The 23,709-nt window shown below is 45.3% G+C and overlaps 4 protein-coding genes and 1 long non-coding RNA gene across 5 annotated transcripts; 2 read left to right on the top strand and 3 right to left on the bottom strand.

Moving 5' to 3' along the window:
* Positions 1–349: 349 nt before the first annotated feature.
* Positions 350–2,673, top strand: COX6A1 (cytochrome c oxidase subunit 6A1). The gene is made up of 3 exons (XM_001488666.7): positions 350–613; positions 758–900; positions 2,396–2,673. Exons 1-3 carry the CDS (start codon positions 424–426, stop codon positions 2,477–2,479), a joined length of 417 nt encoding a protein of 138 aa, XP_001488716.5. The 5' UTR covers positions 350–423; the 3' UTR covers positions 2,480–2,673.
* A 1,519-nt stretch (positions 2,674–4,192) lies between these two features.
* On the bottom strand, positions 4,193–6,177 carry TRIAP1 (TP53 regulated inhibitor of apoptosis 1). Its single transcript, XM_001489061.6, has 2 exons — positions 5,994–6,177; positions 4,193–5,144 (listed from the first exon to the last, which is right to left on the bottom strand). Exons 1-2 carry the CDS (start codon positions 6,174–6,176, stop codon positions 5,061–5,063), a joined length of 267 nt encoding a protein of 88 aa, XP_001489111.2. The 5' UTR covers position 6,177; the 3' UTR covers positions 4,193–5,060.
* Positions 6,178–6,189: 12 nt separating this feature from the next.
* GATC (glutamyl-tRNA amidotransferase subunit C) lies at positions 6,190–15,056 on the top strand. Its single transcript, XM_001489039.7, has 4 exons — positions 6,190–6,320; positions 6,415–6,587; positions 12,401–12,504; positions 14,127–15,056. Exons 1-4 carry the CDS (start codon positions 6,240–6,242, stop codon positions 14,177–14,179), a joined length of 411 nt encoding a protein of 136 aa, XP_001489089.1. The 5' UTR covers positions 6,190–6,239; the 3' UTR covers positions 14,180–15,056.
* LOC138915204 (uncharacterized) lies at positions 10,950–12,405 on the bottom strand. The gene is made up of 2 exons (XR_011420801.1): positions 12,203–12,405; positions 10,950–11,613 (listed from the first exon to the last, which is right to left on the bottom strand). It is a non-coding gene; the product is annotated as an uncharacterized lncRNA (long non-coding RNA).
* A 522-nt stretch (positions 15,057–15,578) lies between the features above and the next one.
* SRSF9 (serine and arginine rich splicing factor 9) lies at positions 15,579–23,709 on the bottom strand. The gene is made up of 4 exons (XM_023647025.2): positions 21,735–23,709; positions 19,199–19,359; positions 17,500–17,672; positions 15,579–16,076 (listed from the first exon to the last, which is right to left on the bottom strand). The coding sequence occupies exons 1-4, from the start codon at positions 21,920–21,922 to the stop codon at positions 15,933–15,935; spliced, it is 666 nt and encodes a 221-aa protein (XP_023502793.1). The 5' UTR covers positions 21,923–23,709; the 3' UTR covers positions 15,579–15,932.

Raw genomic sequence — 23,709 nt, 5'->3', positions numbered from 1 at the left:
TGCCAGGCACGATTCCAGGCTCTGGGAATGCTGCAGTGGCAAACTCTTGAATCGCAGAGCTTATATTCTAGTAGGGGAGACATACAAAATAATAACGACGACGAATATTCTGTTAGGTACGATGAAAAACGATGTCGGGGGTGGGGGGCATTTTAGATAGGGCGGCTGTGCTCTGAACCTCTCGTTGCTGTCCACGGACTCCAACGAAGAGAGCTGGCCCCGGAGGCCAGCGTGCCCTCCACCAACCTTTCTTTTGCGCATAGTCTCACCGGGTTGGGCATGGTAGGGACAGGGGAGCGCAACGCGAAGCGCAGAGCGCATGCTCCCTCAAACAGCGCCCGCGAGGATTTTGACAAGGACTCGGTCGGCCGGGAAGAGAGTGCGCAGGCTCCTCGGTTAAGGAGAGCGAGAAGGCACCGCCCAATGGGCGCTTCCTTTGGAGCTTGTGGTCCCGCCCCCAAGGCCACTTTTCTGCTTCCGCTTCCGGCGCTGCGGCGGTCTAGATCGAAGATGGCTGCGGCAGCTGCGTCCCGGGTTTCTGGGCTGCTGGGTCGGTCCCGGGCACAGCTGGGGCGGCCTATGTCGAGTGGCGCCCACGGCGAGGAGGGCTCAGGTACCCGGGCTGGGGTCGGCGAGGCGGGCCTCAGCCCCACTGGAGCGGGGCGGGGCGGGACTGTGACCTTGGCTTGAGGCCTTAGAGGCGGGGGCGAGACGGCGCGGGCTCATGCCGGGCTTGAGCGGTCGGTCCCCTCCGCAGCTCGCATGTGGAAGGCCCTCACCTACTTCGTCGCGCTCCCCGGGGTGGGGGTGAGCATGCTGAATGTCTTCCTGAAGTCGCACCAAGGGGAGCACGAGAGACCCGAGTTCGTCGCCTACCCCCATCTCCGCATCAGGTCCAAGGTACGCCCTTGCAGTCTGTCGGAGTGTCCTTTCTCCTTTCATTCCAAATGCCCCTCGTTCTCAGGAACAAATTTTTATTTTCTCCGGTTTTACGGAAGGGAAAGTCTCAGGGGTCACGTCTCACTCTTTTCTTCAAGGTCATACAATAAGTGCCTTTCAGTTTTCCTTTTCTCCGATTCATCCCACCTTCTGCCTTCTGAAACAGTTGTCGGTTGTATAAAACTTGGAGGTCTGGGACACCTCCTTAGAGTGGCAAAGCCGGACGGTGGTTCACCTTTCTAGGACCTGGGCGTCTGGCAGGTACTAGCTGCATGATTAGAGACTGACAGCTTTCCCTGTTCCCCGCCTTTAAGCTAGTTATCTTCACAACTATTTTATCCTTTGGCTGTTGATACAGATAAATTATAATCATTTATTTTCCGCTGCTTTCTGTAAATATTCTTTTAGGGGGGCGGGGGAAGATTAGCCCTGAACTAACATCCGCTGCCAATCCTCCTCTTTTTGCTGAGGAAGACTGGCCCTGAGCTAACGTTTGTGCCCATGTTCCTTTAGTTTGTATGTGGCACACCTGCCACAGCATGGCTTGATAAGTGGTGGGTAGGTCTACACCTGGCATCCAAACCCGGTGAACCCCGGGCCACCCAAGCGGAGCACCGGAACTTAACCGCTGGGCCACTGGGCCTGCCCCCTGTAAATATTCTTAACAAGAACCTCTTCTGGTTCTTTAATAACTATTACATCACTTAGCCTAAGCAGGACTGGCTTCATAGAAACTTAACCTAAACTCTTAGATTCAGAAAGAACTTTTGAGTCTTTGAGCCTCACACTCACCCTTGTACAGAAGAATTAGAAGCCATATATATAGCAAGGTTTCTCAACCTCAGTACTGTTGACATTTGGGACTGGATAATTCTTGTTGTGGCAAAGGGCTTTCCTCTGAGTTGTAGGATGTTTAGCAGCATCCTTGACCTCTACCCATTAGATGCCAGTATTACCTCTCCCCTAGATGTCTCCAGATCTGCCCAGTGTCTCTGGAGGGGCAGAATCGTCTTGAGTTGGAAACCACTGCCCTAGAGCAATGCTTTTCAGAAGTAGCATGCAAAGTAACTGAGGGTAGGTTGCATTTTCCAATCCAGAGATTTCTTTCAGGTCTGAAATGGATCCCAGAAATCTGCATTTAAATAAGCATCTCCTCCCCTATACCCACCTCTACCATTCTGATACAGGTGATTTGAGGATTACACTTCATAAACAGAGCAGTGATAGACTACGGTTACCAGAGAGAGGCTTATGAGTAAGGAACTTGAGCTTGCTTTTCCTACTGTCTAAGGGTTCCCCTGGAAGTTGTAAGTGCTCCCTTAAATTATGGGAAGGCTAAAATATGCCAGTAGTTATAAAGGACTAATTTCCATTTTGTTTTATATCTTATCTGTTACTTAGCCTATCTATTTTAAGCAGTTCATGGAATTGCCTAATTGACATCTTTACTCCACAGCCCTTTCCTTGGGGAGATGGTAACCATACTCTATTCCATAACTCTCATGTGAATCCGCTTCCAACCGGCTATGAAGATGAATAAAGGGAACCTGGACCACTGCCCAGTGGGGACCACAGCACTGGTTTGGACCATTACTCTGCACATGGACCAGAAAAGTGTACGGGACCTTAAGCTCACCTTCTTCACTTGTATCAGATGATGACCAATATCCTGACCTTCCGTCCCTTTGCTTATGGCAGGAGATGGCTTAAATAAATAACTTAGATTAGTCATGACCTGGGAGTTGCATTTTTTGGTGGTGTTTTTCCCTCAGAAATTAGCATTATTGTTATTTGTTTCTGCAATGAAGGTCTGTGGCTGCTGTTTACACTGTTTCGCGTCCAGTTCAGGCCTCTGAATAACAGTGTTTGTAACAGGCCTGTCCTTGGTTTCTTGTGCCTGGAGTGAGTGAAGCAAAGGGACCATGAGTGGGGTTAATTAAGGATCAAGATTGGGTCCTGACAGACTTGGGATGGCAAAGACATTGAGTGGCCAGCAGAATGGCTGCAGTTTACATCTAAAAGAGGTCTCTGTGATTCTCAAAAGGAAGTGCTTCCTCTGTGTCTCAGCTTTCTCCTGTCCCATTCCACCAGCATTTGCTGCAGAATATTCCCTGGCGTCATAATTTTTTCCAAGGGTGTCAAGTTCTCGTCTTGGGGTCATATCTCAGCACCCTCAAGGCTGGAAGCATCAGAAACCTTTGGGGAAATAAAGGCAGTATGATACATTTCTGCATATAGTAGTGGCTTTATTTGTTTCTGGAATTAAAACCTTTCTGTAGCCAGAAGAATTAGGGAGAAACAATAGTAATAATTATAAAATCACCCTTAAAGAGCAATTAAGAATTCCTCCTCAAAATGTAAAACCTTTGAAGTAGCTGAGATAGTTGGAGGCACTTTATGGGGAGGATAAAGTCAAAATAGTATGAGGAACAATCAGAAAAACGTATTCCCTCAGTAGCAATTATAGTAAAAGAACTGGTTGGCTTTGAGCTAGTTTTATTCTCAAGGCTCAACCAGACAGTTTTGTGATAAAATTCAAGAGGCTACAAGGTTTTGGTCTTGCATTGTACATACAGTAAAGTGGTACTGCAAAGGTGAGGCACGTGGAAACACGGTGTGGAAGCCATGGACAGTAAGGAAAAAGGAGTCCCTGCTATCTTTGCCGTTTCATGATCTGACCCCAGCCTGTGCTTCCAGAGTCCTTGCAGAGCTGGTGCGCTTGTGCCCCGTCTGAGGTCAGGCAGATGTACTCTACTCTAGCCTCCCTCAGCTGAGTTCCAGTTATCTTTTATAATCCTTGTATGATGGGCCTTAAACAGTCAAAATATAAAGGTAGAATTTTTTTTTTAAAGAATGTTTTGAAATGACATTAAGGACTGGTCACATTAAATATGAAGTAATAATGGGTAAATCAAGTGTCATACTATCTTTGGGCGTATATAATAAATTGAACCAAATTACTCAAGGTAAGCAACTGTGGGGGACTACGTGACACTCTGAAGTCCTCACCATATCTTGACATTTTTTTTGTACCATTATATAAACACTTTAAGAAGATATTTTTGTAGCCTACTGTGGAAATAAATTTTAGAAATCAGATTTCTAATTACCATACTACCTAGCTTAGATAAATCTTCACTTTTTCTTCAGCTTTAAATTACAAAACATAAAACTCCCCCCGGTGTATATATGGGATATGTGGGGTTACACAGTAATAGTTGTTCCATAAAGTGCACTGAGTTCCAGGGGCAAATGATAGAAACTACATGTTACAATTTATTCCATCTTCATGATTACAGACATTACACGGCAGGGTGGGCACACAAGGCAAATCAAACTCTTCTCCCATTGAACCAGATGCAGCATTTTGGCATTTTTATGGTATACAGGTTGACTTAATGCATTGGCTTCAGTTGAAAGCTGGCAAAAGCAAATCTTTATAATTTAGGATCTTCCTCCATAGTGAATCCAAGGATCTTAATTCCTGAGTCTGCACTATGAGCTCTGAAGTGGTGTTCGCTGCAACATTCTTGAAGCTTTCACATCAGAGTCTGAGATCTAACACTGTTAGAATCTGTCCTCCTCTTGGCTAACCCAGTCCACCAGCAATCTTAACAGTTAAGTTACTATATAAAAATAAAACTGTGCTCTCAAGCACTGATTAGAACTGTTGTGCTGGGAATCCCTTTGCAGAGCATAAGCTCCCTGAGAGAAAAAAGGTCCTAGCCAATTGCTTTTATGAACAATGACCCCAGTACAGTCTCCCTAATGTCCTTTGCAGCATAACTCAAGAGGTCAGGCAACCCTGACCATCCTGACAAGTTTATCACTATTTACATTCAAGGTGTATTTAAAGCCAGATCAAGTATTGCAACCATCATCTCAAGAAATCATTCAGTTTTAGCACAGTGAGTTTCTGCAAGATGCCAGAGCAAGTGAGAAATCATCTCAAAGCAGAGAGATGGTTCATCTTTTACAAGTAAGAGAAAAACAGTGGAGGAAAGAAAACTCCTCCCTCCTAAACTCATCAAATCAATCACTAGCTTCACAGCCTTAACAGACAAAACCCAGAGTCCTCAATTTCTTGATTTGAGGAGCCCATTTTCAAGGTGACGTCAAGGTCAAGAAGAGCTTTCCGGCTTTTCTTTGCCACGTCCCATGAACTCCAGTCCTTCAATGGGAATCTCCTTCTCCTTTATTGCTTTCTGATGGGAGGAGACAACACATAAAGGTCTGTATGAAGTCTGAGAACCAAACTTTGTAAACAAAATATGATAGTACAAAAGTAAAATCAGACTGCACGATAAGGACTCCCAACTATGATTCAAACTCCATAGTTTTTAACATAAGTACCATGTGAAGAAATTAAGTGTAAGACCAGGGAGAGATTGGAAAGTAGTTGTGAGGGAATCGTCAAAATTCGCAAGTGGAATTTAAACACTATCACCACTCTATTGTGACAGGCACAAGTTCAAATCTAGGTTCCAGGACTTACTGGCTATGTGACCTTGAGCAAGCTCACTTTCTTATCTGTAAATGAAATAACGATAGCAGCTCCACCTGAAATTACCCCGAGGATGTTTTAAGTTAACTAACTGGGAGTGATTTGCCCAGTGCTGTTCTTACAATTCAAACCAGTTTCACATTCATTGGGCTGGAATGAAAATTTCCTAGCTAGTCCAGAGAGAGAAAACAGGCCAATGAAGGGATTGTACCAACAACAAAAAAATCAGACCCTTCATGATGTCTAACAAGCCAGAGAGAGGCTAACACCCTGCCTCGCCCTCATCCCCCTAAAAGTAGCGGAAAAGTGCACCACCCAAAAAAAATCAAGGAAACTGGATTCTAGTGAACTTGGACTAATCACTTCCTATTTCTGGGCATGCGTGTTCCATGTATAAAACACGACTAAGTATGCCAACTTTGCAAGTTTCAGATGAGCACCAAATGGACCAAAGAATGTTACTGTGTTCCAGTGACATGCGTGTGGCCCGGGACGCCGTAGAGAACCGGGGCCGGTGGGTAGAGGCGAGAAGGCTCGGGCCGCAGCTCACCTGAACACACTGCTGGTAGCGCTTGAAGAGGTCGGTGCACGGGTCCCCGGAGCCGTCGCCCTTGAGGAACTTCTCGGCAAACCAGCGATTGAAGCACTGGTCGTACTCGCGCTTCATGTCCGTGCAAGCCTCCCCTACGCTGTTCATGGCGGCGGCGGCAGAGGCGGCGCACTCTGATGTCATCACCCTTAGGCGCGTCGCTTGGCTTTTTGTGAAGACGCACTACGGCGGCTGAGAAGGAAGGAAATGTGGGCGCGGGCGTGGCGGCTGGGCCTTCGGGCCCTGGTGGGTGGGCGCCGCGGCTTCACTTGCAAGGCGGATACTAAGGTAAAAGCCAGGAGCGCCGAGGCGGGTGGGGAAGCAGGTCGGGAGGCGGAGCAGGCCCCACCTGTGACCCACACCCTCCGCCTCATCCCCCCAGGGAAGTGGCAGGATTACGGCCGAAGTGATCGAGCACCTGGAGCGTCTAGCGCTAGTGGACTTCGGGAGCCAAGAGGCTGTGGCACGGCTGGAGAAAGCCATCGCCTTTGCCGACCGGCTCCGCGCTGTGGACACGGACGGGGTGGAGCCCATGGAGTCAGTACTGGAGGACAGGTAAACTCGCGGCTGCGGCCCCGGAAGCCTTGCCTGCCATTCATGTGGCGATTAGTGTCTCATTTCACAGAGAGGGAAAGAAGCTTAGCGAGATTCAGGAACTTGCCAAGTGGTTACACTCTTCCCCTTGTTCATTATGGATCCTTTCACTCCTGTTTAAAATCCTGGAGGCCTCCCAGTGTAACTAAGATCATCGCCTTCAAGGTTCTACTTCAGAGAGTCCCTGCCTACCACTTGGACATACTCATCTCGTCGTATTCATCAGTACAGCCACATTGGCTTCCTTACTGTTTCTCCAGCATACCAAATTCGTTCCTTCTCCAGGATCTTTGCACTTGCTATTCCTTTTTTGTTGGACAGTCTGCTTAGCAGGTTTTAGCTCATCTCCTCCGAAGGGCCTCTCCTGACCACTCCAAATCCCCTCTTCCCTTCCAGTCACTAACTCCTTATCCTGTTGGGTTGGGTTTTCTTCTAATATTTTTCTTATCTTATTTTTGTTGTTTTGTCATGTCTCATGCTATTAGAATGTAAGCTCATGTCTGAGTTGCTTACTGTTGGATTCCTGTCTCAAAAATTTAAATGTACGTATTTTCTGACCTAGTGGTTCCCTATGGAAATATCTGTGGCAGTGCATCAAGATGAATGCACAAGTGTCCAGGGTATGCAAATCTGTTTATAATACAAACAAACAAAAAAACCAAAAAAAATTCTAAGTGTCCTTCATGGCTAAATACATCATCATACAATGGAATATTTGGCAGTTGTTAAAAATAATTAAACTGATAACCGTAGTATATGCAGGTATGGAAAGGTCTCCAAGATATATTTAATAAAAAAGGCAAAGTTCTGAACATTGTGTATGGTATTATTGATACTTTATGCGTAATCTATTTTATATATTCTGGTGTATGCTTTATTTATTTTTTTGTGCTGAGGAAGATTTGCCCTGGGCTAATATTTGTTGCCAATCTTCCTCTTTTTGCTTGAAGAAGATTGGCCCTGAGCTAAAATCTGTGCCAGTCTTCCTCTATTTTGTATGCAGGTTGCCGCCACAGCATGGCTGTGGATGAGTGGTGTAAGTCTGCTCTGGGGAACCAAACCCCGGCCACTGAAGCGGAGTGTGCCAAACTTAACCACTAGGCCACCGGGTTGGCACATGCATTAAGTTTTGTTTTGTTCCCTGAAAGGGCATGCAGGAAACTGTTAACAGTGATTAGTTTTAAAGAAAGTAGGGATGCAAAGGAAAGTTTTAACCTTTCATTTACATCAAGAGCCAAAAACAAATGCCTAAGGGGGCAGGGTAATAATACAAGTAGTGAAGTAGTGTAGTCTAATGCAATAGGGAAGGGCAGGTCTTTGACAGAGTAGCTCGTGAATACTATGTCTAAAGGGCATAGCCTTTACCCACCTCTACGTATTGCTGCCCAATCTTAATACATTTTTAAAGAAAATGCTCTTTTTTGAAAAGCATACTTGTTTGCTGTTTGGGACTGCAGCGTCTTGGGAAGGATGGGTATGTAGCTCATAAAGACAGGCACAATCTACAACTTTTCCTTATGGAATTAGAAAAAACAAACTCCTAGTACAGGTGGGAGCAAGAAAAGGTTAGCCATTAGTCAGTGCCACTAGGGAAAGACAGACCTATCTGTCACCATAACTTTTGTGTAAAGTGCTTTCTAGCCTCCTCCTCTCACCTCCAGGCTTTGATTCCTTTAAATCCTTTCTCTATTTCGTAATCTCATGCTCAGGTGTAGGGAGTTTAACCAATTTCTCAAAGTTATATAGCAGTATAAAAAGAAATCTGTTGGCACTCTCCTACCCGAGCCCTTCAGGTGGCTTCCCAGTGCTCTTTAGGATAAAGACAAGCTTCACCATAGCCTGTAGGGCATCATTTAACCTAGCCCCTGCCCACCTCTCCTAGACAGGGCTGTAACTTTCAATTCCTTGAGCTCTCCATTTTTTTTCCTGCTTAGAATTCTGGGCCCTTGCCTTTACCCCCACCTCATCCCACTCACTCGTTCTTCCCTACTTAATTTCCTTCCTTCTTCAGATTTCGACTGCCACTTCCTCAAGGAAGTTTTCATTCTTCTATTTTGAGTCAGCTTCCCTTTCAGGACCTATGGCGCTCTCATGGTATGCAATAGAGCTATACTTTTACATGTATTTAAACATCTATTTGAGTGGTTTTCATTCTCTGCCGCTCTCCTACTACTCATCCACATTCCAGGGAGCATGTCTGTTACTGCTCATCATGTTCTCAGTATCTAGCACTGAGCAACACTCAGTAAATGTTTTTAGAATGTTCTTCAATAATATCTATGGAAAAGGAGGGAATAGAAGCACAAAGAGGAGTCAGAATTTCTCAAGCCATCTAGAGGGTAGCTTTTAAAAAATGTACCCATTACTCAGGGAAGAGTCTGTGAAAAAGATGAGGGATTTGGATCTGGTAGCTGGAATAGTGACTTGGTATTCAGTGATCTGCAGTCTTGCCATAAATTTGGATATGATTGTGGGTTAATGATTCCATTTTAGAAATGTGACGTTTGTAGGATTTCATGTTTTGAACATACTCTCTGGCATTTGAAATGGAACCCAGCAAAGTGAAGAGAAGTGTTAAACGGTTTTAGGTGATAGCCACACTACCTGTAAAAGCTCTGACTGGCTAATAGAAATCTCTTGGCACTTTAATAACCTATCATTTGGTTTGAGCTAAAAAGCATTAGTGTGCTTACATGCCAAGCACTAAGATTTTATATGCATTATCTCAGTTATCACATTCAACCCTGGAAGGTAAATGCTAGTGTCTCTTGTATAGGTGTAGAAACTGAAGCTCAGAAAGGTTATGCCCCAAAGTTACACAGGTAGTAAGAGAATCCAGGACTTCAAATTCAGAGCCCCTGCTCTCATATACTGCTCTAGATATGCCATCTAAAGTCAACCCCTAGAAACTTTATTATACTCTTTCATCTCAAATCCAGAGAGTGACTCAGATTATGACATCTCTGATTGCAGCCAAATACTTATGTTTAGGATGTTGTTCAGAGCCTCATTTGAACCAAAAACTCTTAGCCAAATTGATTAGCTCTCATTCCAGTCTGCATCAAACTAGAAACAAATTAGGAGGGAGGGAAAAGGCTTGTAGATGGAAGTAGAGTAGTGCCCAGAGAAACTCCTGGGACTCCTGGGAGCCTGATACCAGGAGGAAGAGGCAGAAAGAAACTAAAACAGCGGCAGAACTGTCCCACTGGACAGTCCAAGGGCCGACAGAGGCACTTCCGCTCCCTCCATGCTGCCATAGTGCTCTCCATTAAATGAAAGATTTTTATTAGCATTTCCCACATTTACTGGTTTAAGTGCCTTGTCTGTGAGCCTCAGAGGGCAAGAATTTCTAGTTCACAGGTGAAGCCTTCCTCAGTCAGGGTTTTCCACCTGAACCAGAACACAGAAAGATTCAAGTGACTCTTTTTCAGTTCTCCCAAGGATGGTACCTAACTGATATTAGCCCAGATGCATAGAAGTTGATTTATCATCGAAATAAGTGTCCTATGGTATTTGGGCTAAATTCTTCTGTAGAACCCTGACTGAGAAGATGAGGTGAGGTAGACTTTTAGTCAATCAATAATTGATAGGCACCAAAAGAGCTCATCTGGTCCTGTTCTGTGTTTTATGCATGATTCCAAGGTCAAGAAAAGTTAAGCAACTTACCAAGTGAGGGGTCTGCTTGATGACTAAGAAAATCGGGAGGTGTGGGTTTATTCTAGAAACTCCATCATAAACAGTAATTAGGCAGAAATGCGTGATATTTAAAGGGGTGAATTTTGTTTTTCTGGAAACGTCACCTGCATAGGAACCCTGATTACCAAATGAGTGAATAAATCAATTACTATTAGATCTGCTGGGAAGCAGCACCACCTGTTTTAACCACCTGTTGATGGTAGCAGTCTTACTTCTGTCAAAACCTCTAATTAGCAGCCCCCGTCTGTGCGGGCTAGGCAGGTTACGTGTGACTGCAGGAGGTTAAGTGCACAGGCATACTCTGAATGAGCGGTGGGGAGTGAGGTAGACCTGGGGTGCACTAACTCCTTCTGAAAGGAGCAGGTGCTCTTCAGCACCCTCCTCTTATTGCCCTGAGAATGAAGGCCTAACATTATCACATTGTCTTTTTTAACATTATTTCATTTAGTCTTCCCAGCAATTCTATGAAGCGGTCTACACATAAGGAAACTGTTACATGGAGAGGATAAGTAACTTGCATACATGTCACACCTGGCTCTGGGATTTGAACTCAGCTGTGATTCAGGAGTCCAAGTTCTTAGCCATTTTGTTATATTGTCCAACATAAACTCCAGAAAAATCCAATGGTCATCTTTACGGATGATTTTTATTTTTGTTCTCCAAATTTTCTTAAATGAATACATAATCCTTGTGTGGTTAAAAAAAAAATCTAATGCAGCCTTCACTTTTTTTGGCAAGAAACTTAGGTTTGGAAAGACCACACTTGTTCAAGGCCACACAGTAAGACAGTGCCAGATCCTGGAATAGACTCCAACTCTCCACTCTCCACACCATGAATAAGTGTTTATTGTGTCTAGCTGTAGGCTGAGTGCCACAAAAGAAACAAGAACTAGTCCTTTCTTAAAAGAATCTTATCATGACAACTTAGGCCTTTAGGCAACTTCTGTCCAGATGTTCATGTCACATCCTTGCCCCTTTGTCTCACTAGGTTTAGCCCTCAGTCTATGTCTGGCTCAAAGCAGAAAGAACTTGGCTGCTCCCCTATCAGTGACTGAGCTGTCTGCTTCTCTTCCAGCCCAAGTATGTGGAAGTAGCTCAGACCTTGTGATGCACTTTTAAACCTTTAAACAGTAGTGAAGCCTCCTAGGTATGTTCAGCTCTTGTTTGCTTTCACTGGTTTGCCATCCGGATACTTTAATGAAGCCACTAGGTCCAAACAACAGTGGGAGATTCTTGAGCTGTTTGTGGTAAATCTTGCAAAGGCAGGCACTTTTATTATCCCCAAAGGTGGCTGCAGTGAAAAAAGCACCATATTAGGGGTACCAGAACAGGGGTCAAATCCCAATTCTGTCACTTAGGAGCTAATATCCTTAAGTCACTTTTGGTGAGGTTGTCCCTGAGCTAACATCTGTTGCCAGTCTTCCTGTTTTTTCTATGTAGGATGCCACCATAGCATGGCTTGACGAGCAGTGTGTAGGTCTGTGCCTGGGATCGGAACCTGTGAACCCCGGGCCACCAAAGTAGAGCACACAAACCTAACCACTTATGCTACCAGACCAGCCCCCCTTAAGTCACTTATAACCACTCTTGAGCAAGTTTCTGCACCTGCCAGAAGTCCGTTTTCCCATCCCCTCAATCCAGCTACTTCCTGCCTGTCCTTTAGCAGTCACATCACCTATTCTGAGTACCTATTCCTCACCCAGGCTGGGTTAGGTGCCCCTTTCAACTCCCTTGGCAAACTTTGCTTACGTCTGTTAGACTCAACATTGCACTGTAGTTGCCTTTTTAATTATGTATCTCTACCAAAAGCAATTTACCCATAGTGATCATCCAAAAATATTTATTAAACATAGCAATCCTAAGGAATAATTACCACTTACCTCACAGGGTTGTTGGGAGACTCTATAAACTGTAGACTGTTATTTGGTTTACTGTTGACCACAGGTCCTCCATCTTTGAGCATTCGAACATAACTCAAGAATATGCTGCTCCCTTGTTCTCCCATTCTTGACTCTCTCCACCCATGCCCTAGAAGCCCTGTCTTCTGAGAAGGTAACCTTACGCTTCTGGTTTTGTAGATGTCTGTACTTGAGATCCGACCATGTGATAGAAGGTAACTGTGCTGAAGAACTACTACAAAACTCTCATCGAGTTGTGGAGGAGTATTTTGTGGCTCCCCCAGGTACGTGTTCCCCAAAATGGTTTAACAGATTGTCCTACAGTGAACTAAGAATGCAGTAGAAACTGTGAGACCCAAATTTGCTATGTGAAAGCACTCTGAATAGTATAAAGTGGGAATTAGGTGCAGGTGGTCAAAAGGTACAAACTTCCAGTTGTAAGATAAATAAGTCCTGGGGATGTAATGTACAACACGATGACTACAGTTAACAATACTGTATTGTATTTGAAAGTTGCTAAGAGAGTAGATCTTAAAAGTTCTCACCACAAGAAAAAATTGTAGCTATGTGAGGTGATGGATGTTAACTAATCTTATTGTGGTAATCATTTTGCAATATATACATGTTATACAGCTTAAACGATACAATGATATATGTCTACTATATCTCAATAAAACTGGAAATAAAAAATAAAAAACACATGTATTAACAATGAAAAAAGTATAAAGTGCATATAGGTGGTGGCAGTAAGGTGGCAGTAGAGTCCAGGAGTCACACTCACCTCTAGGGGCCAGTCAGTAACAGGAACAAGCAAAACAGGACTGGGCAGGGAGGGATGTGTACAGTGGCAGATCTGGAGCTCAAGCTCTCCCTAACAGGGCAACTGGCATTTGCTGCTTCAGTCAGTGCCAGGCAAGAATATGAGCCCATTTTCCCAGAGAACCTGGACACCTGACATTTTTTGTGGTATTTCTGAAATTTTAAGTATTGGCAATTAAGTATTTAATTCAAGATTAAAAAAAATAAAACACCATGCAAATAAAACATACCTGCAAGCCAGATGCATCGTGTGAGCCATCAGTGTGCAACCCCTGGTGTGGAGATTTGCATCTTTAAACCTCACTGTAACTATTTTAAATGGAAGCTTTAAAATAACTCTGGGCTACTAGTAAAATCCAGAACCTTGGGTGGGTTGAACTGTTTTTATCTCCTCTCTGCAGATAGGTGGGTTCTCAGAGCTGCTATACCCCTCTGGACATTTGGGAATAGGACTAGCATAAGCACTCAGGTAGACAGCTTTCCAAGCGTCAACTTCAAGTTCAGATCCCCTCAGAGGAGAACCATTCGAAGCAGCCTTCAGAGACAAATAGCCCTCCAGCTCAGGGATTACCTCTTTGACCAAAACCAACCAGTTAAAGGAAAGCTCTTGTTGAAGCAAGGATGGGAAAGAAAGCTAAAAAAATTTGTGAGCTCTTAATCATGCCTCTGACTCACTAAACCACTTCAGTTAATTGTGGAGAGATTTTATAATTTATCTTAGAGCCTGACAGTTGTCACTGTTTCAGTGGAACTATCCATTGAGTACATATTCTATTTCTCAAATAGAACCTTTTGTCAGACCTTGCTTCTTGGGACAAACTGAGTTCACACTCAGTCTTTCCTTCCACTCCTGTGTGCAGATAAATGGCTAATTAACCTGTCTGCTCCTTACTGAAAAGTACATATTAATAAGGCTTCACTTATAACTGTGATTCTTTGAGACAGTTAGAAAAACAGGACAGTAGCTATACTTATTTCCAGTGCTTATTTTGCATGACAAATCAAGTGATAAGTTCGCTAATAGAGCCAGTTGGGAAGCAGGCTCAGCTATAATATTACATTCTTTTTTGTTATTGTTTTCAAACAGGTAATATCTCTTTGCCAAAGCTGGATGAACAAGAGCCCTTCTCACACGGCTGAGTAGCTATTCTGGGAAGAGGTACCCTGTGAACACATGGAAGCGCAATGATATTTTGTTATTATGAACATTAATGTTCCCACTTTCTTCAGTCACCTGAAAAAAATTGATGGTTAAGTACTTTTTAGTAACTAACTCTTCTGAAGTCAGAATTGGGAGAGATCTCAATAAGGCAATGAGTTCCTGATGCTAATGGAATTAAAAGGTATTGTCAGTTTCCAAGGAAATGGATGGATCAAGTATTTACCGACAGGCGGTTCAGTATGGAAGAGGTTATCTCCATTTATCTCCTCCCAAAGACTGCCTACCAAACTGCACTTAAGTGAATTTTTCTGTTTACATAACTGTTAGACATTGTATCTGATCATCATGTGAGAACCTAAATTATCCTTTTTAGTTGCTGTTTCCATCAACTTTTTATCTTTATTGAACACACTTGAACATTTGTTCCTGGATACCCACTTTGCTCCAAGCAGAGGGCTAGCTTTCTGCTAAGGTCTGAAGTGTTCAAAGTACACTACAGCTTGGGAACTCCTAACCTAGAACCATCTACTCCCACAAAAGTGATTCTATGCAAAAAGGATACTAGCCACACCTACAGTTTCCCTTTCTGAAAAAAAACATACAAAAATAGCCCTGGGATAGCTTACAATACTCTATTGCATACTTAAACTTTGCCAGGAGGGTAGATCTTAACTTACCACACATAAAGGAGTAGGGAGGAAACTTTGGGAGGTGATGCATATGTTCACGGCTTTGATGGTGGTGATGATTTTATGGGTGTATATGTAACCCCAAATCTAATGAGCTGGATACATTAAATAAGTATAGCTTTTTACATGTTAATCATACTTCAATAAAGTGGTTTTTTAAAAACTAGCCCCAGACCTGGGACAAAGTAGCCCTTCCTCACTATGATTAACGAAGTGAGCAGAATCCAAGATAGTGGAGTTTTTCTTTTTTAAAAAAGCTCAGATACCAATGATAAATGAGACAGATTGAGGAGTAGAAGTGATAGAACCAGATTTTTTTTTTTCCTAATTAAACTGCCAAAGTTAGTTTTGGCTAAGAATTTCCCCATGATCTTTATGCTGCCGCCCACTTTAAAAGGTCTGTTTTTGTTCTTCCCATTCCCTTCCCCTATCTGCAATGCTCCCTTTTTTCTTTAAAGCAGCTTAATTTACAAGCTTGACCGTGAATTACAAGAGAACTCTGAACCTGCCCTTAGGATTGAAGTTCTCAAACCACCACCAGAGCAACTACGTTTATCCCCAAATAAAGTTATCCACTCCTGCTCCTTACTAATTGGGTACAAGGTGCTACTACAACTCAATGATTTTTTTTTAATCAGTGTGCCTGTTTCATGAAATCTATGAACGTAATCAAGGACAACCACACATATCAATTACTAAATGTTTAAAATATATTTCTAAACAGAATGGGCCGACTCAGTCACAGTTAACTGCTGATCTCCATTGCAGAGCAACCCACAAAGACAGAGCACTGATTTTTTTTTCCCATAATCAGGGGTGAAAAATATACAACTTGTTTCTGAACCAAAACCACAATTTCCGCAGTTAAAAAATGTTTCACTGCTAATATGGCCCTGGTAGAAATTATGTAGTTTTATTTCCTTAAAAAAAAAAAATTAAAAAAATTTCCTAAGACGCTAAATCATCAATCTGGAATGTAGAGTCTGAGCACAAAGCAGCTCAGTTCACCTAAAAAATAAAGAAAAAATTCCCATCACCTGTCTCAGTAGGGCCTGAAAGGAGAGAAGTAGTGTGGGGAACCCCTGCTTTGGTATGGAGAGTCACGGCCCCTTGACCCAGACCGAGACCGTGAGTAGCCATAGCTGGTGCTTCTCTCTGGATAAACTCGAATGTAGGAAGTTTCACCCTGAAATCCAAACAGAAAGAGTAAAGGAAAAAAATAAGTCCCAGAAGAATAAAGCACACCAATATCTAACATGGCCGCCTAACAATAATATTTAAGTATTGAGCAATTACTGTTTGCCTGGCACAATGTTATCTCGTTTAACCCTCACAATAATGCTATGAGGTAAGTACTCTTATTAGTCCATTCCAAAAATGAGGAAAATTGTTCATTCCCCTGCCACCTCATGTATGTGTCTTTGGATGGGCACCCATGGAAGGAGCTAACCTGTATTCAGCACCTCCCAGGTGTAAGGGCCTGGGCTAGATGCTCGAGTTTTCTTCATAAGTTAGCGGCCTGGCAAGTCTTAACAAGACAGTGCTATTAGTGTGACTATTTTGCATTTGGAGGAACCAGGGTTCAGAGAGTAGCTTGGCTAAGATCTTAATAAGCAGCAGAGGAGTTATGTCCAGGGTGGCCCGTCTCCAGGCCCTTCACCCTCAGCCAGCATTATCAGAAGATATAAAGATGCTAAGATGAAAGAAGCCAGATGCTTTTCTGTAGGTGAAGTCAGTAATTGCCCTTAGTGAGACCCTGCTTTGCAGTGTAACTGAGAACCAGGTGCTATTTTGTTTTTGCTCCAAATTCAAGTCCTAGAGGACAGTCTGAGCAAAAGCACTGTTAAACTATGCAGCCTCCACACCACAAAATTAGGGAATTATATGTATGAATCCTTAAAAAAGAAATGCACCCAGAAATTTATGTCCCCAGACATTCCTAAATCCCACACCAAGTCAGGACAGGATAACCAGAAAAAAATGTCCAATTGGTGGTCTGGTATCTGGTCTCAATGGTATCAAAAGGATAGTCACCATGTGAATCAGACTGAGATATCAAAAGCAGAAGCTGCCTTCTTAAAAGAAAGGACATGGAGAACTAAGTCGTGAGGGTGAGGTGATCAACCACAAGAAAATGACAAGGTGGCCCAGGTTTCAAAGAGGATCCCATACTACTTTGGGAAAGGAAAAATGAAGTGACAACTCTGCCTCAACAGCAGTACCTAGAAGGTCTGAGATGATGAGGTTGGCTTGTAGAGCCCAGACTAGACCCAGAGGAGGGACAGCCATAATAATTAGGTTCACAGAGGGACACTGTAGATTAAGCCAGTTGTGAAAGGGGTCTTATCACAGAATGGCTCACCACATTATGACAGACTGTACCAGTATCCTCTCTGGGTTAAAAATACTATGAATGCAGACTTCTCTCTGTTATGACCCTGTAGGACTTAGGCACGATGAATTCCTTGACTTTGTCCACTTAAGATAGATCTTTAATAGTACTGTGAGGTCAGCAAATGGCAAATGCATGGCCTGTTGCTACTTCTGGTAGGTCAGCTTCACGTGGAGTGGTCTGGGTACAAGCTCCTCAACAGAAGGTGGAGACCCACCTCATGAGAGCGGAATTTGGTGTCATCCAGTTTACGCAGGGCATATTCCATGTCTTCTTTTCTGAGATACTCAACCATCCCCATTCCATCCTTCTGCACATCTGCATAACAGACATCCCCAGCCTCTCGCATGTGATCCTTCAGGTCCTGCCAGCTGCCTGATGGAGGAAGTCCTGGGCATGGAGAACATAAGAGAAAAGGCCACATCCTTCAGCCATGTTAAATGCCCTGTTAAGAACTAGCAATACCTAGAGTACCTTCTCCATCAATCACTACTTTTAAATTCTGAGGGTCCCTAAATCACAAAGTTTGATAAGGAACACAAGACCAAAGAAGAACACTAAAGTATGTGTGGTAAACCACTTAACAAGCTGGTCTCTTCCAGAGACTAAGTCTTTCCAATAGAACAAGAAGTCCATTCCATTACAGGTTTAGTATCTCTGAGAATTCATAGCCTCCCTTTCTTTGTCCTTCATAATTAATACCAAACTCCTAAGACTTTGAGTTCTAATTTTTTCCATTATGAAATTTATCAGTACCAATTATTTCTTGCCTGACTGGGTTCCCAGGACATAGAAATTTTGAAACCATCCAATGAAACAACTGAAGTGTAGGTGAAGGTAACAACACAACAAAAATCTAAAGTTTGTTTTCTTATAGGTGTGAATGACTGACAAACTAGACAAAGTACCTCTTAAAAGATCACCAACACTCTTCAATACAGTGGGGGAAAAGGTAAGACTCAGACGCTAAAACTAGTTGGGAGTCATACAACCCTACCTGATGTCATGAAAGGGAAATGTGCTCCTGCTCTCAAAGGCTGTGTTTACCGCTCACAGCTCAGGACTGCAGCCATTTCCTAATAGTTTTCTAAGCAGGATTTCAGAGCAGCATGGAGAGAAAAAAAGATATGTATGACATCCTGAAGGAGGGAATAGAGTTCTGGGGTTAAAAAATTACAAAGGGACACAAGATAGGCAGATACTGACAGTATCACTTAAGCACCATGGAAGTCTGCTGTGATTGTGTGACATTCACATATAAGAAAGTGTCAGGCTCAATACATTTCACTCCACCAGGGCCCTAAAATGCCCTGGAATATGCAGAAGGCCCCAGGTCTTCACTGGTGTGTTAATATTTTCAAAAAGATCCAGAAACCTCTGATTTTAGCATTTCATCACTTGTCAATACTAGACATTTCATTCTATACTTTGCAATACAATCCCTAAGAGTTCAAGTTGTTGTTTTGTTTTCTTTTTTTTATATATTTCCAAAACCACCACAAAATCTGGCCTTTTTCAGGATCCAAGGCTGGGTAAACTGTTCAAATCTGGGTCCTGGAATGTCCTTCTAGCAAATCTGATACCAGGGTACATTCCAAAAGAAAACATCTTTAGAATTCCAGCTCAAAGGGTTTTGCCATCATTTTCCCTTTCAACACGAGAAAACTCCTTTATAAGAAGCAAGTTTACATTCTACCAAGGCTGTACTACTGGTGCAATTTCATTTGCAAAATACCTGCCTCACTGGCAAGACAGGGCAGGGCTTCAGACTGTCACTGTGCCTAGGTTATTGAAAAGAAGGCCCCACCCCACACATATCCCATGTACTGATGAATAACAGCTAACATTTCTTGGAGGCCAGACACTATGCAAAGTATTTTACATGCATCATCTCATTCAGTTTGAAAGGAACATACCTGAAACAAGAACTCGGAAATCAGATCTTCTTGTAGGAGGCCCATTCCTCCCACCACGGGGCCACCCACCCCGACCTCCGTAAGTCCTGGGGAACTCCACACGAAGCCGACACTGGCCATAATCATAACCATTCCTTCCATAAATTGCATCCTCAGCATCTCTGCAAAGAAAAGTTTGGAGTTAGTGCTGCTCAGGAGGCTGAGTGACTTCCCAGTGAGGGGCATGAGTAACAAGTATAAGAGGAAAACCTAGAGTGAGGAAAAAAAACAAAACCAACAGGATCTTGATGCACTGTTTTGGTCTGAAGACCTTTCCTGATATTGGAATTGAACTTTACAGCTGTCACACACAGGCTTTTCTAGGTATGAAATGATAATGAAAGGGTAAACAGATTACTTAAAGAAGATTAACTCAGAAAAAAAAGAATTGTTAACAGATGACTGATTTTGCCAATAAGTGTTTCTCGAACTTTAGTGAGCAGATTCTCAAAATGCACACCACCCACTAGTCCTTTAATATTCTTCCACAAGGCCTAATACCATCAAGTCCATACAAAGAAAAACTCATTTAAAAAGAAGTAAGGCTCAAAAGACAAACGCAAATTGGTGTTTTGTGAGGAATATGGAACTTTCTCAAGTGTACCTTGTTCTGCATGGTTTGGAGAACTAAGTTGTCAAAACCACCCTCTGGGTACAATTTTGCCAAAAAAGGTAAATATTCAATAAAGTTACTTTAAGTCTTTTCTAGGGCTCTAGGTGAGTTAGGAATGCCAAGTTGGTTCTCCAGTATTAGATGGGAAAAAGAATGCCCTCAGAGCCTGCGTGGCCAAGCAGAGCTGAGGATGTACTAATGAAGGCATCATTCAGTTGTCCCAGGCACATAATCACTTATCAAGGTTCTAGTCACAACATTAAAAGCAACGAGGACCACATCCAGGGCCACCCTAGCAATATTTATAATGCAGTGGGAGAAAGGGTTTAAGAGCAGACTTTGAATACAAATTGACCTGAGTTCAAATCATTCATCTGCTTCTTACTAGTATCTGTCTCTTGGTGAGTAAGTAACCAAGATTTTACATCTCTGACTGTGACTAATATGCCTATTTCACAGGGTTATTGTCAGGATTAAATAAGATACTATGTATGCAGTGCTTTACTTGAAACTTGGCATCTACTGACATCAAAAGACAGCTTTTCTATTATGAAAGAATGGGGAAAGAAATGACAATGTAGCATATCATAAAGTAAGGTTGTATTCTAACGGGCAGAACAGGGGTTCAAATCCTACCTTGGTCCCTTACTAGTCTATCAACTCTCTAAATCCTCCATTTCCTCATCTGTAAAACGTGGTTAAGAGTACCTACCTTATACATTGCTGAAAATGCTAAATAATGCACAGCATAGTGACTGTTCAAAAAACCACGCCGAACTGTTACTAATTAACAGAGGCACAACTTTCTCCAGTTTAGGTGTGAAAATGCCTAGTTCCATTTTTTGAGGCAAACGGCCAGAAGCTAGGAAGGAGCTCTGCCAGTCTTCAGCCCTCAACGCCTCAGGATGCTTCCCGCCTGCCCCTCCTCAGATCTCTCCTGCCCGGCACCGCCACACCAGGTAGGCACGGCACCCTGCGGCCAGTCCTCGTCGTGGAGCCCGCAAGACACAGCCAGCTAAAGCGTCCCCTTAGACGGCGCTGGAAACGAGCGCGGGCTCCCGTTTACCCCGAGGGGAGGGACCAGGACAGTGCGGTGGCTTCTAAGAACCACCAACCGCACTTGTGAAAGCTCGTAGGTCTTTTCTGGGCGGAGAGCCCACAATGTTTGGAAAATCCGAAAGACCCCCTGGAGCTGGTTTGGGGATCGAGAGCTTCCCCGGCCTTGGGGCCCTCAGCATGTAGCGGCGCCTCCCTCCCGGAAGAGGGGAGTGGAGGCAGAGAGCCCCGCAAACTGTTTCACAAGTTTTTCCAGATCCCTGCCGCTTTTATCAGGACGCAGCCCTGGCCTTGCGGGGCGGGGCGGGGCGCGCGTGGCTGGAGGTCTGTCCCATCACAGGGGCCCTTTACGCCCTCCAAAGGCATCCACACGCCCGCAGTCCGCGCCCCGCCAGCGGCGAGTTCTGGTGGGGGCCGGGGGGCGGTGCACGGAGGGCGGCCGGCCGCTCCCGCTCTTCACGGAGTCCTCTCCGGGGCTGGGTCAGGGGCCGAGGCTCCCGGGGCCCGGGCCACTTCCCCTTAGGGGCGCCTCTCGGGCCGTGAGGGAGAGGCCGGTCCTCTGGACCATCCCCGAGGACGGGCTGGGCGGGCAGTGGCCCTCCAAAGGCCCAGCTTCTGTGTTTTTAAGTAAAGTACAAAAATAATAATAGAGGAAGTGGCGACGGAGCAGAGGACGGCCCGGAGCCAGCGGTGAGGAGGCCTCATGCTCCACCCGGGGGCGCCCTGAGGGGTCTGCGCTGAGGGGGGAGGGGCGCCGGGGGAGGGGAGGAGGGAAGCGGGGGCCCGGGGCCGCGGGCCGGCGGGCGGGCGGACGGAGCGGGGCCTCACCGGGGGTCCTCGAAGCGCACGAAGGCGAAGGGCACGAGGCCGTGCCGGTTCTTGAGCTCGATCTCGCGGATGCGGCCGTACTTGTAGAACAGGTCCTCCAGGTCCTTCTCGCGCACGTCGGTCGGAAGGTTCCCCACGTAGATGCGCCCGTCGCCCTCGCCGCCGCGCTCGTCCGCCCACCCCGACATCCGCACCGCCCGACGCCGCGGGCCCGCCGCAGCCCACGTCGCCGCCGCCGCCTCAGCCGGGGTCCCCCCGCAGCGTCCCCGCGGGCTCTGAGGCGCTCAGCCGCACTGCATTGTGGGGACGCAGAGCGGAAGTGAAGGGGTCGGAGGAGGCAAAAGGAATCCCTTAAAGGGGACGCGGCTGTGATGACTGCGCGTGCGCGCAGGTCGGCGCCCGCTGTGGGTGCGGGCGGGACCCGGGGGCGAGGAGGGGGAGAGCGTGAAGTCGGGGGAATCGGATTCAGTTCCCGAAGGCAATTCACTCGCCAGCTGCTTGGACTTGGGCAAGTGGCTCAGGCTGCCTGGGCGTCAGCTTCCTGCCTCTGTGGCGCTGCCTGCCTCACAGGCTTTTGTGAGCGCTCATTGAGACGACGCGGGGGTAGCGCCCCGGGGGAGGGGGCGCGGGCTGTCACTCGTCTTGCGGGGCATCGGAGGGAGGGAGTCAGGCCTCCGCCGCAGGCTGACCCTGAAGCGGCTTGAGGGAGCCCCGACGGCTGGGCACGGCGGGTCTGTCGCGGCCCTCAGCCTCAGGTCAGTAGTCCTCTGGATCGCGCTGCCCCACTTTACAGTTGCTTGGGACTGAGGGTGTGAGGTGGCCTAAGATGGGTGTAAGAGGCCTGAGATGGACTCCATAGCTTGGACTTGAAGTTCATCGGAGACAAAGAGGGAGGAGAAGAATCAGAACTGTCGCAACTGTCATTATAGAGTGCTTCCTGCGATTTGCGCTTTTGGTCCTCCCCCGGGATGGGGATGGTGGGGTTCCGATATTTCAGGTGAGAAAACTGAGTTTTCCTAGTGGGGTCAGGGTTAGAACCACATCCATGCTCTCAGCCTCTGTGCTGAGTCTTTAAGGGGCTCAGAGCAGGTCGACTCCCACCGTGGCACTTTGCACATTTACCTCCCATAGTGCGGGGCACTGAGTCTGGGGACGGTCAAAAATGAGGCCATCCCTCAGCAGAGTCTTGAGCTAAAAAGATTTTCATATTAAAGATGAAAGCTCTGTAGATTGATGGCGGGTAGATAGATGAGAAAGCAAGTAACAGCAGAATGTTAACTGTAGAATCTAGACGGTGGGTGTATTCAGTGGGTTTACTGTTCTTTCGACTTTTCTGTATATTTGAAGTTTCATAATAAAATGTTGAGGGGGTATGAAACTTGTGAAAAACCAACTCCATTAATGCCAGCGGTAGCCGGGGAATAAAACCGAACATTTAATCTGAAGGCAGCTGATTTGTAGTTATACCCCCTCTGAGCCTTTTAAAAGCAAAAAACCAAACAAATAAAAAAGTAGGGGGCCGGCCGGGTGGCACAGCGGTCAAGTTCTCATCTTCTCCTTTGGCGGCCCGGGTTCTCTGGTTCGGATCCAGGGTGTGGACATGGCAGTACTTATCAAGCCACACTGTGGCAGGCGTCCCACATATAAAAAATGGAAGAAGATGGGCACGGATGTTAGCTCAGGGCCGATCTTCCTCAGCAAAAAGAGGATTGGTGGCAGATGTTAGCTCAAGGCTAATCTTCCTCAAAAGAAAAAAAAAATTGGGGGGCTGGCCTGTGGCCGAGTCGTTAAGCTCCAGCGCTCTGCTTCGCAGGCCCAGGGTTATGCTGGTTTGGATCCTGGGAGTGGACATGGCACTGCTCATCAGGCCATGTTGAGGTGGGATCCCACAAAGCACAACCAGAGGCACTCACAACTAGAATCTACAACTATGCACTGAGGGGCTTTGGGGAGAAGAAGAAGAGAAGGAAAAAAA

The sequence above is a fragment of the Equus caballus genome, chromosome 8 (genome assembly GCF_041296265.1).
Source record: "Equus caballus isolate H_3958 breed thoroughbred chromosome 8, TB-T2T, whole genome shotgun sequence".
Classification (NCBI taxonomy): Eukaryota; Metazoa; Chordata; class Mammalia; order Perissodactyla; family Equidae; genus Equus; species Equus caballus.
This window is presented reverse-complemented; position numbering and strand designations above follow the sequence as displayed.

What these genes read in the sequence shown, in the direction of transcription:
- COX6A1 (XM_001488666.7), top strand. Translation starts at nt 424, where the DNA reads ATGGGCGCTTCCTTTGGAGCTTGTGGTCCCGCCCCCAAGGCCACTTTT. An exon ending in CCACGGCGAGGAGGGCTCAG is followed by an intron (nt 614 to 757) that starts GTACCCGGGCTG and finishes TCCCCTCCGCAG; the next exon opens with CTCGCATGTGGAAGGCCCTC. An exon ending in ATCTCCGCATCAGGTCCAAG is followed by an intron (nt 901 to 2,395) that starts GTACGCCCTTGC and finishes TTTACTCCACAG; the next exon opens with CCCTTTCCTTGGGGAGATGG.
- TRIAP1 (XM_001489061.6), bottom strand. Translation starts at nt 6,176, where the DNA reads ATGACATCAGAGTGCGCCGCCTCTGCCGCCGCCGCCATGAACAGCGTA. An exon ending in GCTACCAGCAGTGTGTTCAG is followed by an intron (nt 5,145 to 5,993) that starts GTGAGCTGCGGC and finishes TCCTCCCATCAG; the next exon opens with AAAGCAATAAAGGAGAAGGA.
- GATC (XM_001489039.7), top strand. Translation starts at nt 6,240, where the DNA reads ATGTGGGCGCGGGCGTGGCGGCTGGGCCTTCGGGCCCTGGTGGGTGGG. An exon ending in CTTGCAAGGCGGATACTAAG is followed by an intron (nt 6,321 to 6,414) that starts GTAAAAGCCAGG and finishes TCATCCCCCCAG; the next exon opens with GGAAGTGGCAGGATTACGGC. An exon ending in GAGTCAGTACTGGAGGACAG is followed by an intron (nt 6,588 to 12,400) that starts GTAAACTCGCGG and finishes CTGGTTTTGTAG; the next exon opens with ATGTCTGTACTTGAGATCCG.
- SRSF9 (XM_023647025.2), bottom strand. Translation starts at nt 21,922, where the DNA reads ATGTCGGGGTGGGCGGACGAGCGCGGCGGCGAGGGCGACGGGCGCATC. An exon ending in GTGCGCTTCGAGGACCCCCG is followed by an intron (nt 19,360 to 21,734) that starts GTGAGGCCCCGC and finishes TTTTCTTTGCAG; the next exon opens with AGATGCTGAGGATGCAATTT. An exon ending in TTTCCGAGTTCTTGTTTCAG is followed by an intron (nt 17,673 to 19,198) that starts GTATGTTCCTTT and finishes CTCCATGCCCAG; the next exon opens with GACTTCCTCCATCAGGCAGC.